At 37.8% G+C, this 19,010-nt stretch overlaps 1 protein-coding gene across 1 annotated transcript in view; it reads left to right on the top strand.

Moving 5' to 3' along the window:
* Nucleotides 1-1,505: 1,505 nt before the first annotated feature.
* Nucleotides 1,506-19,010, top strand: part of LOC133073507 (solute carrier family 15 member 2-like) — a 33,771-nt gene continuing 16,266 nt past the window's right edge. The window contains 9 exon segments of the mRNA XM_061167039.1: nucleotides 1,506-1,546; nucleotides 1,548-1,608; nucleotides 3,453-3,540; nucleotides 4,203-4,344; nucleotides 6,554-6,653; nucleotides 9,107-9,197; nucleotides 9,472-9,549; nucleotides 18,278-18,360; nucleotides 18,774-18,860. Of these exon segments, the coding sequence (XP_061023022.1) occupies nucleotides 1,506-1,546; nucleotides 1,548-1,608; nucleotides 3,453-3,540; nucleotides 4,203-4,344; nucleotides 6,554-6,653; nucleotides 9,107-9,197; nucleotides 9,472-9,549; nucleotides 18,278-18,360; nucleotides 18,774-18,860 (771 nt within the window).

Genomic DNA, 19,010 nt, shown 5'->3' with positions numbered 1-19,010 from the left:
CATGAGCATGGTATGTCTCTCCATTTATTTAGACTTTTTAATTTCTTTCACTAATGTTTTAGTGTTTAGTATCAATGTCTTTCAATAGATTTATTCCTTGGTATTTTTTATGCCTTTAGCTGGTATAATTTTTAAAATTCTCTCTTCTATCTGTTTTTGCTGATATTTAAATACAGTTAATTTCTATGTGATGATTTTGTATTCACACACCTTGCTAAACACATATTCTCTTTTAGATTTAGGATTCCTTCCATCTCTGATGAGGGATAAAGTCTTAGGATATCCTATTCTAAAATAAAATAATGGATTCTCCTGTTTCCTGGCTTCTTTTTTGGTTTAGTCTCCATTTTTCTTCTAGCTGAACTTTATAATGTTGAAAACCAATCATCAACATTTTTTGATCTGTCCAAATTCAGCTTGGAAGTAACTTTCCTTCTTCAGTGCATTTCAATTCCTCTATGTTCCTGTTTCTATCTCCACTGACTTCATTCTTAAGTAATGACCTTAGGCATTACTGGTACTAATCTATCTGTAATGGCATAGTAAAAATTCCAGATCTGCTACTTACTGGCCACCTGACTTTGGACTAACTACACAACCTCTTGAGACATTTTTTTCTGTAAAATGAGGATAGTTAGGATTAAAACATGTAGATATAATGTGTGTGTGCATATAAACCTTCCCGACAGATCAGTTCAGTCTCTCAGTCGTGTCTGACTCTTGGTGACCCCATGGATTGCAGCATGCCAGGCCTCCCTGTCCATCACCAGCTCCTGGAGTTTACTCAAACTCATGTCCATTGAGTTGATGATGCCATCCAACCATCTCATCCTCTGTGGTCCCCTTCTTCTCCCGCCTTCAATCTTTCCAAGCATCAGAGTCTTTTCCAATGAGTGAGTTCTTCACATCAGGTGGCCAAAGTATTGGAGCTTCAGGTTCAGCATCAGTCCTTCCAATGAAGACTCAGGATTGATTTCCTTTAGGATGGACTGGTTGGATCTCCTTGCAGTCCAAGGGACTCTCAAGAGTCTTCTCCAACACCACAGTTCAAAAGCATCAATTCTTTGGCACTCAGCTTTCTTTATAGTCCAACTCTCACATCCATACATGACTACTGGAAAAGCCAAAAGTAGTTGTGCAGTAAATGGCAGTTCTTATCACCCTGAAATCGATTGTAAAATCTGTGCTCCAGGCTATGCTTTAGGCATTATATTCTTAACTATTTTCACTCATTTGCAATTCTCCAGCATTATACTATCTCATTCCCTGATTTGTTAGTCTCACTTTCCTGACCTCTACCTTTTATGTAAACATTCTTTTGAATTAGTCTTTGAGACCCAATCCCTTCTTCTTCTATAGCTTTCTGCTTTGCAGGCAGCTGTTGAAGTGGGATACTCACAGGGCACAGGGTTAAACCTAGTCAGTCCTCCTTTTTCACAGTAGCTGGCAGCTGTCCCAACTGCCTACCAAAGCCAAATGCTTAAAGAGAGAGTGAGGAGCCAACCATGAATCCCTTCCAGAAAAATGAATCCAAGGAAACTCTTTTTGCCTGTCTCCAATGAAGAGGTGCCACCTCAATCCTCCAACTTTCCAAAGAAACCATCTCCGGTGAGTCCTGGGATTCATCTCTGCCTCTGACAGGAACAGACTTACTCTATTGGTTCTCCTCCTCGGCCCCTACAGCTTCAGGTTGAGCTGTATTAGATATTAAAAGCTTTTCTCTCTTGGAGTTAGACTGAACCTGTAAACCAGATCTAAGCAGGACTTTCTTTTAACTTAGGAGAGGAAGCAGCAACAGGAGGTGGTCAGAGTTCTTCAGTGGGAATCCAGAACTTGGCTGTATTTCATTGTACATTCTGAGTTTCTAAGAAAAAACAATTTGCATGTCCAGGGAAACTTGGCAAGTACTCCTTTCTGGAGAACTGTGTGTGATTATTCTTTCTTTACCAAAAAACCCTCCAAAACTTCAGCCTTTAGTTTCCCCTGTACACAGAGTCTATGCTGGACACCAAGAGAAGTTTTAGAATAGATCTGGCCTCTCTTACTGTGTTCCAGTGTACAGTAGGCAAAAGGAAAGAGAAACAAGGAAGTAACAATAATGTTTTACTTTATACACTTGGGATTTAATCCTCATATCAAAATCCTGTAAGAAGAGAGCCTACAGCAAGTATTATTGAGTTCTTACCACAAGCAAAGAAGTACTATTAAGTAGTATCCTAGATATGGTAGTTCTTTGGAATAACAAAACTAAAATAGAAAGGCAGGTGTAGTGACAATGACTGGATCAGTATCTGAGTACCACCAGTGACAGTGTTACATAGCTAGTAGAAGCGTGTTAAGTAAACTTCAGGTTGCATGATTCTTAAAGCTGTGAACTGGAAAAATAAAAAGACTATTCATTATGTCTTTCAAGCAAGTTTTTATTATATATTAATATATATTCATACTTTGGAGGGCTGTTTATATATCCATATGGATAAAAGAATGAGTACATTAATTTATCATTTATTTAGTCATATATCTTCTGGTTCCAAAGAATTTAAGGTTGCTTACAAAGATGTATGTACATATACATCTTATACATTACTTATACATACATATACATACATACATCTTATGTATATGAAAAAGCAATTTAAAAATATCTCATGATAAGATTCAGTTGAACCAAGGACACATACCTCCATCTCTCTCTCATTGGTTGGACTATCATAATGGGTAGGGATTTGAAATAAAATATGATATTCCTTTTATTCTGACTGATACAGTGCATTGAATAGCATAGTCCTTTTAATGCCCAAAAGGATTAGTGTGAAAATGTTACAGAATCTCTACTTCATAGAAAGAATGGACATTTAATCTGACAGAATTTAGGAATTCTCTGCCCAAGGTCAAGGTAACCGATCATCTTACCTTTAGGAATCTGTGTTGGATTCTGTGCCTGGCAGGAAGTATTCATATTGCTAAGATTCTTCCCAGCACAATGAATGTGCAAGTGGGGACAGAAAGATTAATCTACACAGTGGAGCTAAGCAGGGTACTGACATCTGAGTTGTAACTACCTGGATATCATGTGCTCTAGAGGCCAACTCTTTGCTATGTTCCTAGAAATAAGGATGATTATTCTCTTGCCTGGTGCCCCAGGCTTTCCATTTAGTGCTGTGGAAAGATGAACAGGTCCTGGTGTCTAGTATCAAGAAATGCCTGAGCAGTTCCATAATTAATGAATGATGGACAAAGGGATATTCAGAATGGTTTCTCTGACTGCTAAATCAGCAATGCAAGCACTTTTAGTATGATACTGACTGTTTCATGAAGATTAGGGACCATTGCTTCACATGACCTATCATACTGACTTAAATGTTTTTTTTTTTTTTCTGTTGTGAAACAGTATAATGGTCTAAATAGGGAAATATTGTTCATGCTTGAGCCAGTGTCTTTTTGTTTCCTAGAAAATCTGTGGCTCCAACTATCCACTGAGTATTGTCTTCATTGTGGTGAATGAATTCTGTGAGCGCTTTTCCTATTATGGCATGAAAGGTAATTTTGTGTCCCCAAGTCCTACTTTTCTCCACTCACTCTCACCCCATGTTTGTAACAACCTGTCTTATATGCACTTATTTCCCTTATCTATTCTTTCTGCCTTCATCCAGTTTGTCCTTTCCTTTGGTGAAGATGTCCCCAGAAATACCTGATGGAATTTCACCTACTAACTCATAAAGACCAAAAACAGAAAGGAGTATTGGAAACCAGAATACAGCCTATGAGAATATAAGTGGAAAAACTCTCACCAATGGCATTCCATTCTTTATTTCTGTTCTTCAGGCCTATGTATTATACTGATGCTGGGAAGGAGAGTGGTGGTTTAGTCACTAAGTCCTGTCGGATTCTTGGGGGAAGAAGAAGGAAGGGATGTTAGAAGTCCCATGTTATCTTTTAGATTAACCTAAATGATGATATACACACAAAGACTGAAGGCAGTATTGTGTCTGTAGACTAAGCATAGCCCCTTTTACTCCACAACTGCCAAGGGCCCTTCTACTGGCCAACAGTCACTGCTCAGTTGCTTCACTGATTGGACTGCTGAAGGTCAAGATCACCTTCAAAGATCTTATCAAATGTTCTTTTCCTCCATAAATATTTTAATGCATCTGTTTTGTTTTGGCTTGCTCTCCCCTCCCCCCCTTTCTTTTTTTGCTTAGCTGTGCTGACCCTGTATTTCCTGTATTACCTGCACTGGAGTGAAGACACTTCCACATCTGTGTACCATGCCTTCAGCAGCCTCTGTTATTTCACTCCTATCTTGGGAGCAGCCATTGGTGACTCATGGTTGGGAAAATTCAAGTAAGGACGAAGGGAGGTCATGTTCCAAGAAGTTTCATCGATTAATCGCGCAGAAACTATCACTTCTAGCCTCTTGCTTCCAAGCAAGAGTATACTTGTGTCATCCATGACAAATAAGAATCTCTGTCAGACTGACAATACAGAAAGGTATTGTCTCTTCATAATCAGTGTTTCTAATATTTTTATACCCTTTTCAGTAAGGAGGGGTTTTTTCATGTATCTAATTTTAACCTCCCATTCTGAAGTTTAAGACCAATTCTTGCTCTGATCTCAGGTGACAGAGATAGTTGACAGCAAAATGTAAAATTCAATGTATTAATAGTAATGATATACTATCCATCTCTCCTCCAGATTGAATCATTTCAACCTTTTTAGTATCTTCATATAAGTCCCTCTTTGTAGCTCTTTTACCATCTCTGTTTCTCTTTTCTGACTTCCTTCTATGGTTTCTTTCTTAAGAATACAATGAATATTTTTATGAGTTAGACTAATGGTCTATTCATTTCAATATATTTTAAGTCTCTGAAAATAGTACCAAGAGATGTTTGGGGATAATGTTATAGTTGTCCCTTATAACATCATCCTCATGGACTAGGGATGGATCTCAGGTATCCATTATTCAGATATTTTCTGTGGAGTTGTCATCTATGGAATCATCTAAATTAGCATTTCTCAAAGTCCATTTTGTTGAAAATTGGTTGTATAGGATCTGATGAATGATATGTAGGAACATAAAACTCTTATAGTCAAATACGTTTGGGAAAATGTTAGGTTGAATAAAGCTAAAAAGTATCTTTACTGCATGATTTCTTGTAGCCTTGAACTTACTAATTAATATCAAAAATTTCTGAGAGAAAATCCATTTGCATTTCTCAGAAATTTTTTTTCCTCCAACTCTTTCTCCTCCTGCTTCATTTATCCTGGCACTAAGAACAGTATAAATTCTGAGTCTGTATTACTCAAGTATCTGAATTCTATTTGTAGACTGATTGATTTAACTCTTTCAACAGGACAATCCTCTGTCTCTCCTTGGTGTATGTGCTTGGCCATGTGATCAAGTCTATGAGTGCCTTACCAATACTGGGGGGACAAAATTTACACGTGTGAGTAAAATCCTGGAATAAAAACTGAACGACTTTTTCTCCACTGGACAGGTAAATGTCTCATGCATTCATTATAGATGTTTCTCTCTATCTTCTTACAAGAGATGTCCCTTTATTTCTAACATACTATTTTATTACCAAACTGATTAAGAAAAAAAATTGATCATTTGAACTCTTTCCTGTGTTATCTGAGCTCATTTGCTTTTATTAAATATTTGGGGACTTGTAGGATGCCCAGTTAGTATCCTTTCCATGAAAACTATTCATATGCTTGAAGACATGAAAATTTTCATGTCCTCCATATTCCCTCACCTATTCATCCATCCACACTTTGTACTTTGAGACAGTCAAAAAAATATGCCTGTGATACTTCCTTATAATATAGTGTAGAATTCACATTCAAAGCTCAGATTATTTCCATTTCTGTGTAGTCCATATATTCCAGTTGCTCTGTTCTCTTTATTAAGCTATTGATGCTTATGATTCCCAACTCTTGATAGGTTCTGATTTCTGTTGGTTCAGTTAGTAGAGAGAATTAAACTTGTCCAAGAATCAGATAATATGTATTCTTGTTTATCATATGCCTATATGTATATTTTCCAATGAGTTAAGAATTTTTTTTGAGATTTAATGGATATTAGATACCTTATTATTGTTGTCCCATCAGAAATCACTGACATTTCTCCTATTAGTTATGACTAACTTAAAATTTTATTTTATGGTTACTAAGGATATGTGGGATAAAAGTTCACAAGGACTTTCTATTGAAGTGTCCCTTTGACTATAATGAAACTGAGAACCAGTGCCTTAACTCTGGAGTTCCTTGAGTATCTGCTTCTATATGTTGCACTCATGAGGTAAATGAAACTATCAGGGACAAAATCTTCCCGTGTAATGATACTTTCTGGCAGAAACTCAAGGTTTATGGAGACTGTAAATGCTCCCGAGTCTCTCCTAGGAGGAAGCCATTGGTAAATACCCAAAGTATAGAAAAGTGAAGGAAGTCATGCCCTTGTACACATATTTTTTCTCTTATAGCTCTATATTCCATTTCTACAGTTGTGTTTAGTATCAATATGATTAATACTCTCACCTTTCCATTTCAGAGTCCTGTCAATGGTCGGCCTGAGTCTAATAGCTTTGGGGACAGGAGGTATCAAATCCTGTGTGGCAGCTTTTGGTGGAGACCAGTTTGAAGAAAAACATGTAAGAGTTCTGTCATTTCTATGTTTTAAAAAAAGTAGAGCAGGCATTAAACAACAGGTAGCCATTTGCCAAAAATGAAGTAATCCACTATCAGATCATATCTGAAGAGTTGTGTTCAATGCGGGGTACTGGTCATTAATAGAGAGAAAAATGGAAACATTTCAAAGGAAAATGAACAAGGTGGCAAGTAGACTAAAAGGTGTATCTTAAGAGGAAAGGTTGAGGGAAAAGGAGATATTTAGCCCGGATAAGATAAGATTAAAGAGAATATTACAACTGTCTATAGATATTGGAAGGATGTCAGGAATTAATCCAAAGATCAATAAGTGAAAGCTATAGAAAATCAGCTTTTTGCTTGATGGAAAGAAAAACTTCAAATAGCTACAAGTAGTGAGTTTACTCTCACTTGAGGTATTTTAGAAGTTACATGGTCATCACTTTGGGAATGGGAGGTGATGAGTAGTGTGGAGATGATTTAAGTATCTCTAGCTTCAGGATTCTATGAAAGGGGAAAATGACCATTTGGGATAAAACAGAATGAGTTTCTCTAGATGAACATGTCTGGATGATCATTTCTTCTTTTCCTAAATACTTTCCACTGTCAGTGGGGAAAAAGCAGTATGAATAAATGTAAAAATGGCTCTGTTAAGGAAGCAGTGACAACCAGGCAAGGGAAGTAGTCTATTCTTGGATCAGACAACATTTCTAACTTCTTTTTACCTCTGTTTTCCTTTTTGATTCTCTTCATGTATTATTTCCTCTTCTATAGCTATTTATCATGTATCTGTTTTTCTGTTCTTTCTCTGTGACTTGTCCTCCTTCTTTCGTCTAACCCATCAGAATATTTGAGTATTTTATATTCTTCATCTGCCTGAGGGTCCATAGAATATAACTGCTTGCTAACCTTGGAGAAATAACCAGCCTCTGGCAAGTGGGATTCTATGCATAATGAACTATACACATGGGTGAGTAGAATAGATTTAAGTGGGGACCAGAAGAGGAAGCAAAATACACCATGTATAGAAAATGGAGATTGTGCTGATGTGTCAGGGAGAGATACGGGAAGTCAGAATGAAGCACTGCTGCTGCTGTTGCTAAGTCGCTTCAGTCATGTCAGACTCTATGGGACCCAATAGACGGCAGCCCACCAGGCTCCACCGTCCCTGGAATTCTCCAGGCAAGAACACTGGAGTGGGTTGCCATTTCCTTCTCCAATGCATGAAAGTGAAAAGTGAAAATGAAGTCGCTCAGTTGTGTCCGACTCTTCGTGACCCCATGGACTGCAGCCTACCAGGCTCCTCTGTCTAGGGGATTTTCCAGGCAAGAGTACCGGAGTGGGTTGCCATTGCCTTCTCCAGCACAGAAGGGCATAATAAATAAAGTGTCAACAACTTTATTTGAAAGTTACTTAATTTTGTAAGCGCTCCACAGAGATATTCCAGAAATAGGACAAACCCACCTTCGAGTTTCCACCAGTCACTTCCAAGCCCACAGACTTCCTTTTCTACTCTCTGGCAGACTTCCCATAAGCATTAGGAAAATTATCCTCTTTGATCAACAGTTTACTAGAACCATGTTCTAGTCCTATTCCTACCACACATTCCACAAAATCTATTTAATTTTTATCTCAGTTATTCACTCACTTAATTCCATTAAAAAAACATTTACTGAGTCTGTAACTCTGGGAGTTGGTGTTGGACAGGGAGGCCTAATGTGCTGCAGTCCATGGGGTCACAAAGAGTCGGACACAACTGAGTGACTGAACTGAACTGAAGTGAGTCTGTAATATAAATCAGGTGCTATAGTAGTAATGATAGTAATGATAGAGATTAAAGAAAATGGTAAGATACAATTTCTGGCCTCTAAGAACTCTCAACCTACTGAAAGAAACAGACATTTAATGCAAGGAAACTAATATTAGAATAAATATATATATATATAACACAATGCATAGATGTAGTATACAATAGGACTTCCCTGGTGGCTCAGATGGTGAAGAATCTGACTGGAATGCAGGAGATCCGGGTTTGATCCCTGGGTTGGGAAGATCCCCTAGAGAAGGAAATGGCAATCCACTCCCGTGTTCTTGCCTGGAGAATTCCATGGACAGAGAAACCTGGTGGGCTATATGTAGTTCATGGAGTCGCAGAGTCAGACACAACTGAGTTACTAACACTGTCACTCACTTTCATACAAGATAACCGTTTTTGCCAAGATAAAGTGATAAAAAATATTAAAGATGCTTGCTTGTACTAGTGTTTGAAAGATAGGGAAATATTTGTCTGCGGTCAGCAAGATATGTGTTAAGATATCTAATATGATAGTCACAAACCATGGAGGCCATATCTGAATCAGTGTATGTACCTCTCACTTAGTCTGAACATGAGGTGGGGATGGACCGAGTAGGTACATTGAACTGATGATTTGTCCTTTTTGTTTATTTATTTTTTCAGGCAGAGAAACGGACTAGATACTTCTCAGTCTTCTACCTCATCATCAATGCAGGGAGCTTGATTTCTACATTTGTCACACCCATGCTGAGAGGTTGGGATCTTTTCTGAGGACCTATGTATAAGCTTTATTCTGGCCAGCCAGAAATCTGTTCAAGGCTTCTTACTGTCCATCCTCTTTTATAAGGGCTTGAAAATCTGAGTGTATTTCTTTTAATCTTGAATTATCTACCCTAAAAGAAGTATTATAGATTAGGTGGTGGGAGGAAAGAGCATGGCTATGTCTATTACCTCAAAAACCTGAGCTTATAGAATAGAACATCAAAGACTTAAGATTCAGGAATAATTTGGCTTTGTTTTTCCTGTAGGAGATGTGCAGTGTTTTGGAAAGGACTGCTATGCACTGGCATTTGGAGTTCCAGGACTGCTTATGCTGATAGCTCTTGGTAAGTGCAGTGGGGCAAAGGAAACTAATAACCACTGATGCCTTCCACATGGAGAGCATGATGTAAGCACTTTGCACAAACTGTTGCATTCAGTCCTCATACTAACCTATTAGAATTTTTGATGACGGCCATTATTAGGTAAAGGTTATTTTAGGGGTTTCACCTAGACATTCTAGATAAATTAACTGAATAAAGTCAGAAATCTCAAAAAAAAAAAAAAATACTGAAGGTTACGTAACTAATAGGTTTCCTAGAGACCTCTAAAAAGGACTGATTCTTGGATGCCATGTAGGACCAATTAAATGATGATCTCTGTAGGATACGGCTTTGGCATCTGTAAATTTTTAAGTATTTAGGTGATTCTAATTGTAGTCATGGTTGAGATGTACTGATCTATACTGCAGGATATAGTAAGCAAAGAAAATAATCCTTCCACTCAAACCAGCTTATTTTATCTGATAACTATTTATCGAGTAATTGGAAGATGTTTTAAATTCTTTGGGCCTTTTAAAACTTCTAGATTTAGCTGTTTCTGCCCTGCTCTGCAATGCCCCCAAGAAGTTTCCTTTTGAGCAAAGAGAATAAGAGTAGTTGGATAAGTAGGGGAAACCAGTCAAAATGGCCATCAACAAAAAAATCTATAAACAATAAATGCTTGAGGGGGGTGTGGAAAAAAGGGAACCCTTTCACACTGTTGGTGGGAATAGAAACTGATACAGCCATGAAGGGGAACAGTATGGAGGTTTCTTGAAAAACTAAAACTACCATAGGATACAGCAATCCACTACTAGGCACATACCCTGAGAAAACCACAATTCAAAAAGACACACATACCCCAGTGTTCATTTCAGAACTATTTACAATAGCCTGGATATGAAGCAACCTAAACGTCATTGACAGATGAATGGATAAAGAAGATAAGATACATATATACAATGGAATATTACCCAGCCATAAAAAGGAACGAAACTAGGTTATTTATAGTGATGTGGATGAACTTAGAGTGTGTTATACAGCATGTAGTAAGTCAGAAAGAGAAAAGCACATGTTGTATATTAATAGAATGCATATATAAAACACATATATGGAATCTAGAAAAAAATGGTACTGATGAACCCTTTTGCAGGGCAGGAATAGAGACAAAGACATATAAAATGGACTTGTGGACATAGAGGAGGAAGGAGAGGGTGGGACAAATTTAGAGTAGCATTGACATATATATGGACACTACCATGTATGAAATAGATAGCTAGTGGGAAGCTGCTATATAGCATAGGCAGCACAGCTCAGCCCTCTGGGATGACCTAAAAGGGTGGGAGTGGTGGGAGGGAGGCTCATGAAAGAGGGGTAAATGTATGCACATAGCTGCACCACATTGTTGTATAGCAGAAACTAACAACACTGTAAAGCAATTATACTCAAATTAAAAATAAATAAATAGGAGTTGTATAAGTAGGGCGAAACTCATGCTACATAGATCAAATGGCATTCCTTCTCTTAACCATCAACAACCCAGCAATGGAAGAGGAAGAAGAATGTGTGTGTTGCTCAGTTTACACAGTCTAAGGGGAAACTTGGACATGATTGTTTCTAATCATTGACCTGGAGACTTGTTCTCACACTGAGTCTTTGGGTGACATCCCCTCTGGAGGATATCCAGTCCAAACACATAAAAAGCTCAAGAGGTTAAACAGCCCAAAAGCTCAATGTTCCATCTGATTATTTTCAACCAAGGGAGGGGGCTAATAGTATTACTCAGATTGCAATTTCAATTCCAAGAAATTTATGCATTATTCTAGGAGCCCTACATTCTCTGTTTCCTTCTCTCTTCAAAGCCAAATTATCTTCCTGGTTTTCCTCTGATTAGTACTATGCCCTTTTCTTTGGATCATTGCACAATAATATTATTTACATATCAGAATAATTATGAATATCAAAAGAAATATTATAATGGAATGTTCTATAAATTATGAAATATTAACAAGTACTTGTTGGTTCAGGTGATAAGGAGTCTGCCTGCAATGCGGGAGACCTGGGTTCAGTCCATGGGTGAGGAAGATCCTCTGGAGAAGGAAATGGCAAACCACTCCAGTATTCTTGCCTGGAAAATCCCATGGAGGGAGGAGCCTGGCAGGCTATAGTCCATGGGGTCGCAAAGAGTTAGACACGACTGAGCAGCTTCACTCACTCAAACAGGTATTAGCTGTCATTGTTAGTCAACTACTTCAGTTTTCTGGGTACTAATAAGTCAATTCTCTGACTTTTCACTATAATTTATTCATTAGATTTTTTCACTCATTAATTCATTCAGCAAACATTTATTTAATGAGCCTTTATGTGTTAGATTCTGTTCTAGTTATCAGGGTCACATTGGTGAGTTAGATAGCTACAGCATTCATGCTTTCAAAGAATGTGTGTGGTCTAGCAGGAGGAGGGAAACAGACATGTAAACAGGAATTTTCAATATAGTATGATCACTGTCACAACTGGGGAAATACAGAGGAAGCTATAGGAATAAATAGGAGGGATACTAAAGGCTTTGAGGCTCAGAAAAGCTTGGTCTAAAGAAATGAAATGGAAGATAAGACCTAAAGAATTAACAGCAATTAATCACAATTAATCTGGCCATCACCAGATGGTCAACACTGAAATCAGATTGATTATATTCTTTGCAACCAAAGATGGAGAAACTCTATACAGTCAGCGAAAACAAGACCGGGAGCTGACTGTGGCTCAGATCATGAACTTCTTATTGCCAAATTCAGACTTAAATTGAAGAAAGTAGGGAAAACCACTAGACCATTCAGGTATGACCTAAATCAAATTCCTAACAATTATACAGTGGAAGTGAGAAATATTTAAGGGACTAGATCTGATAGACAGAGTGCCTGGTGAACTATGGATGGAGGTTCGTGACATTTTACAGGAGACAGGAAGCAAGACCATCCCCAAGAAAAAGAAAAGCAAAAAAGCAAAATGGCTGTCTCAGGAGGCCTTACAAATAGCTGTGAAAAGAAGAGAAGCCAAAAACAAAGGAGAAAAGGAAAGATAAACCCATTTGAATGCAGAGTTCCAAAGAATAGCAAGGAGAGATAAGAAAGCCTTTCTCAGTGATCAATGCAAACAAACAGAGGAAAACAATAGAATGGGAAAGACTAGAGATCTCTTCAAGAATATTAGAGATACCAAGGGAACATTTCATGCAAAGATGGACTCTATAAAGGACAGAAATGGTATGGACCTAACAGAAGCAGAACATATTAAGAAGAGGTGGCAAGAATACACAGAAAAATGTACAAAAAAGATCTTCATGACCCAGATAATCACAATGGTGTGATCACTCAGAGCCAGACATCCTGGAATGTGAAGTCAACTGGGCCTTAGGAAGCATCACTATGAACAAAGTTAGTGGATGTGATGGAATTCCAGTTGAGCTCTTTAAAATCCTAAAAGATGATGCTGTGAAAGTGCTCCACTCAGTATGCCAGCAACTTTGGAAAACTCAGCAGTGGCCACAGGACTCGAAAAGGTCAGTTTTGATTCCAATCCCAAAGAAAGGCAATGCCAAAGAATGTTCAAACTACCGCACAGTTGCACTCATCTCACACACTAGCAAAGTAATGCTCAAAATTCTCCAAGCCAGCCATCAATAGTACATAAACTGTGAACTTCCAGGTGTTCAAGCTGGATTTAGAAAAAGCAGAGGAACCAGAGGTCAAATCACCAACATCCACTGGATCATCAAAAAGCAAGAGAGTTCCAGAAAAACATCTATTTCTGCTTTATTGACTATGCCAAAGCCTTTGACTGCATCGATCACTATAAACTGAAAATCCCAAAAGAGAAGGGAAAACCAGACCACCTGACCTGCCTCTTGAGAAACCTGTATGCGGGTCAGGAAGCAACAATTAGAACTGGACAGGGGACAACAGACTGGTTCCAAATAGGAAAAGGAATACATCAAGGCTGTATATTGTCACCCTGCTTATTTAACTTATATGCAGAGTACCTCACAAAAAATGATGGCCTGGATGAAGCACAAGCTAGAATCAAGAAATATCAATAACCTCAGATATGCAGATGACACCACCCTTATGGCAGAGAGTGAAGAAGAACTAAAGAGCCTCTTGATGAAAGTGAAAGAGGAGAGTGAAAAAGTTGGCTTAAAGCTCAACATTCAAAAAACTAGGATCATGGCATCTAGTCCCATCACTTCATGGCAAATAGATGGAGAAACAGTGGAAATGGTGGCAGACTTTATTTTTTGGGGCTCCAAAATCACTGCAGATGGTGACTGCAGCCATGAAATAAAAAGACGCTACTCCCTAGAAGAAAAGTTCTGACCAACTTAGCATATTAAGAAGCAGAGACATTACTTTGCCAACAAAGGTCCATCTAGTCAAGGCTATGGTGTTTCCATTAGTCATGTATGGATGTGAGAGTTGTATTATAAAGAAAGCTGAGTGCCAAAGAATTGATGCTTTTGAACTGTGGTGTTGGAGAAGACTCTTGAGAGTCCCTTGGATTGCGAGGAGATCCAACCAGTCCATCCTAAAGAAAATCAGTCCTGAATATTCATTGGAAGGACTGATGTTGAAGCTGAAACTCCAATACTTTGGCCACCTGATGCAAAGAGCTGACTCATTTGAAAAGACCCCAATGCTGGGAAAGATTGATGGTGAGAGGAAAAGGGGACGACAGAGAATGAGATGGTTGGATGACATCACTGACTCAATGGATATGAGTGAGTAAACGCCGGGAGTTGGTGATAGACAGAGAGGCCTGGTGTGCTGCAGTCCATGGGGTCGCAAAGAGTTGGACATGACTGAGCAACTGAACTAAACTGAACTGAATCACAGAAGAGATTGCAAGTGAAACAGAAATGGGACTTGGTATCTATAAGACAAGGGGTTGAAAAATAGTATGATATATTTGAAGTCCTTGAAGGAATTCAAATTGCCTACAGCATAAATGAGAAAGATAAAGAGGAGAAATTAACAGAAACCAGATAATGAAAGGCTTTTAACTTATTAAGGAATTAGAACTTTATCAGGAGAATAGTAGAGAGCTTCAAAAGGATTTTGAATAGAGGAATGATTGTTAGATGTTTATTTTTCAGTGGTATCTCTGACTGTTATATGGAGAAAGAATGGGTTAAGGGTAAGACAAGGATACCCTGTCTTGATTACTGAATTTTTGGTACTTCCTTAAATTTTTACTGAAAGTGAGTGCCTCCATTAGCTCACCTTCCTCAGCCCTGACAGAATTGACAAACTTGATATGTTACATCATGTGAAAGAAAGGGAAAGGATAAGTCAAGATTGAATATAGGGTTCTGAGTTGAGTAAATAAGGGAGAATAGGTTTGGGGGCAAAACTAATGAATTTAGTTTGGGGCATGTTCCATGCTAGATGTCCTTAGACCATATAATTAGGAGTATCAAACATTTATTGGAAATGCCTTTTTAAAATTCAGGAGAAATTTTTAAGCTATAAAAAGTTGGGACTATTAGTATATGGATATCAGTTAAGCATGAAAATAAATGGAATAACTAAGAGATAATAAGAGTAGGATAGACAGCAAGGATAGGACCCTGAGGAACCCAGGTATTTAAAAGACAAGCAAATGAGCTAGGCACTATGCATTAGAGATAAACAGGTCATAACAATTGTTTCACAAGAAATTTTGTTGTCCTGGTAAAGATACAGAAAAGTGAACAATTAAGTTTTCTTCACATGATAAATGCAGAAATAAACATATCTAAAAGGAGGTGTAGCAAAGGTATGAGTAATTATTCAAATAAAGATTCACTAAAGAAAAGTTGGGGAAGGGCTGTCCAGGTAGAGAAAAAACTGCAAATGGAGAGGCAGAAAACAGAACCTGTTATTTTAAGAACCACTGTGATTTCAATAATGCCAGAATCAGATCTCTAGGGGACAACCTCTATGACATAAATCTTTAGAATAATGTTTCCAGTTTGTATGGGAATGAGTCTTAATGTAGTGAAAATTTAATGTTGATTATTTTTTTCCAGTATATAGATTGTCAAGTCTTTGATATGTATTTATATTATTCATATTAAATGAGATTATTCAGTTATTAAGCATACCTTTATACAAGTCAGCCATTACTTATAAGCTGTTGTATTTCCTTTACAACAAAAATGTGTTGAGTGAAATTTTGTGTTTGAATTAGGTAAAAGGTTAAAAAAAAAAAGCAAGCAAAGAGGACAAACCCATAAATAAGACTGGAAAAAAACGGCCAAAATGATAGTAGTTTTACCTTGGATAACAAGATTTCAAGAAGGGAATCATTCAGAGTTAACAAATGTTACTGACTGGGAGAGCAAGATAATGCTTTCCCAGCTTTAATGTCTATTAAATATAGGGACACAAAGATCATTGATTTCATGATATCAGCTATGGTAGATTGGTGGAGATTCAAGACTAATTAAAGCAGATTGGGAAGTGAATAGAGGGATGAAAGGGAAGATAGTAAGTATTTATAACTGAAAGTGACATGAAGTCAGGAGAGGATATTGAGAATGCTTGAATATTATTAGAAACACTCCAGTGAAGAAAGATGTTGAAGATGTAAGATAAGACAGTATAATCAGTATGAAAACACACATGGCACAATTACCTTTATACAGGAGGAGGAACATCACCTTCAGCTAACTAGAGAGAGGAAGGAATAGATGTGAAAACAGAAATTAATAGATGTGGTGGCAAGAAGCTGAGGGAGTTTACATTTGAAGCCTTCTATTTTGTTTGTGAAGTAAGAGGCAACAATGTCCACTCATGGGAGGAGATGGTAAAGAAACTCAAGGTCCCTATTTACCTTCTTTAGTTAAGTGGTCTTGAAATTTAAGTGTGACCTTGTCAAGGTCTTCTTTTTATCACTCCATTGTCACTTTTTAGACCAGAATTCCTGAGAATTTCAGCCCCTTTTTAGAATCATTCTTAGTTTCAAGAGCAGTGTACTTCCTGTCCATTAACTTCCACTTGTCTAGATACCTCTTTATCTGCCGACATGTCTCACAGGATTAGAATTCTTTCTCAGAACTATTTTTCCTATCAACAATAGGAAGACTGTGGTAGGTAAAGCACACTATTTGGGGAAGTTTGGTGAAACTGAGAGGATGAATAAAGTAAAAGTGGTATAGTGAATCTGACTGAGGTGACTGGAGAAATTAAAAAGTTGAGACAGAGAAAAGTAAAGTGATTCAGGCCTTCTAGATGTAAGGATATTGGAAATTGCTACTGGTCACTGAGGAAGGCATCTTTGGTAGAGTAGCTGCTAGAGAGGCATCTTGCTGGAGCTGGGAAATCCATTCAGGAGGAAAGTACATCGGAGATGGTACCATGGTGGAGGTTTCCCACAGATTTTACTTAAAATTGATAACCATGAAGAAAATTAATTTTTTATAATTGTAAAAGTAATTTCTCATTTTAGCAATTTGGAAAATAAAGGAGAAATTAAGAAAATTAAATTCATCTATAGATAGCTTTGGAGATGTGATTAAGGATGAGGGTTAAAGGAAAGAGAATAAGCTCAAGAGCAGAAATAAAACAGAATTGTTAGTAGGAATGACAAACAGTGGTTAGAGGACAGAGTACCAAATGGAGAGTAATGAGGGAAAAGCGGGAAGTGGTAAGTTAAGAGGAGCTCCATGGTAGACAGGGTCACATCTTTTTATATCTTTATTCTCTATAGTATCCAGCAAAGGGTGGCTCAGTGGTAAAGAATCCGCCTATAATGTAGGAGATACAGGTTGGATCCATGGGTCGGAAAGATCCCCTGGAGGAGGAAGTGGCAACCCACTCCAGTATTCTTGCCTGAGAAATCTCAGACAGAGGAGCCTGGTGGGCTACAGTCCATGGAGTCACAAATGAGTCAGACACAACTGACTGACTGACTGACTAAACAACATAAAGTGTCCAGCAAAGTATGTGATACAAGAATGAATGACTGACGTGCTTTATGTTGGTTAAGAGTATAAATTTTTGAGGCAAAAAGCCTAAGGTCAAAAATGCAGTTTCTGGCACTTCACAGTTGTGAAATTTTGTAGAAATTGCTTGACTTCTTTAATCCTTGATTTTTTCATGTGTAAAATCCTTGTCAGGTTAAATCAGTACTATTATACACAATGCTTAACACTTTGCATATAATAGTAAACCTTCAAGAGATCGTTAATGATAATAATAACCATCAGGATAATAATGAATTTGGGAAGGCCTTCCATATCAGGAGTCTGGGCTTACTAGATAGGTCTTGGAAACAACATTTTAATTTGGCAGCAGATTAGAAAAAGGAGAAGCAAACAGGGATTGAGAAACTAGTTGGTGGCCATTTTGAAAATTCAGGGTAGAAGTTGTGAGGTTCAAAATGAGTCATAGTCCTGGTGATGCAGAAGAGGGGCAGGCAGGAAATACACTCAAAAGAGAGGGTCGGTGAAAGTTCATAGTGTATCAGATGTAGAGATGGAGAAGAATAGTGTAAATTCAGAGGTGATTTTCATTTCTGTCATTACAAGAAAGTCTACACATTGACCATTTAATTTTTCTCCTGCTCCCATAGTTTTTATGACTCCAAAGTCAGGGAACATCAATCAGTTTCCACCCTTTATGAGATGTGTCAATCACTCCTACATTTCAGCAGTGTGTCCTTCGTGTTGACAACTAAATGTGCTAAATGAGAAGCTAAGAACTTTGTTTATCTACTGCAGTTGTATTTGCAATGGGAAGTAAACTATACAGAAAACCACCTCCTGAAGGAAACATACTGAACCAAGTGGTCAAATGTATCTGGGTAAGTTCATGAATTGTTTGCCTGCCTTTTTCAATTGCAAGAAAAGAAATGCTGTTCTGAGCCTATAGGCCTTCAAACATGGGTATACACTTTTCTCAATGACCTCTGCACTGCTTCTGTGACTTTTGGAAAGTGGGATTGATCAAACTTCACTTGATGCCTCTATTTAACCTTTAAGCTAAAAATAATATAGTCATTTTAAAAAACTGGCAAAAGTTTTCTGAAATGTAGTTATATATGTTGAAATTATATTTCAAATATTCTGAAATTCAATGTGTGATGAAATCAAAAGGTAAGATTAAGTCACTCAAGAGTATGTGTGTTTAAGGGAATATACAGTGAAATGGAAAAGGCAGGGGATGGGTTTTTTGTTTGTTTTTTTTCTCTCTTCTGATATCTATGCTCTGCCCTAGTTTGCCATTTCCAGCCGTTTCAAGAACCATTCTGGGGACAATCCCAAGCAAGAGCACTGGCTGGACTGGGCAGCTGACAAATACCCAGTAAGTTGAACTGCAGAAACATCTGATGCCTCCATAGAGTTTTTCCTAATAACCAAACTGATTCCCTCCTGCTGTATTTGACCTCCTCTCTTACTGTTCTGGGCCATTTCTACTCCAAGCAAGAAATCTTAACTGCCAATTCAGCCTATT

Source organism: Dama dama, chromosome 19 (assembly GCF_033118175.1).
Source record: "Dama dama isolate Ldn47 chromosome 19, ASM3311817v1, whole genome shotgun sequence".
Classification (NCBI taxonomy): Eukaryota; Metazoa; Chordata; class Mammalia; order Artiodactyla; family Cervidae; genus Dama; species Dama dama.
This window is presented reverse-complemented; position numbering and strand designations above follow the sequence as displayed.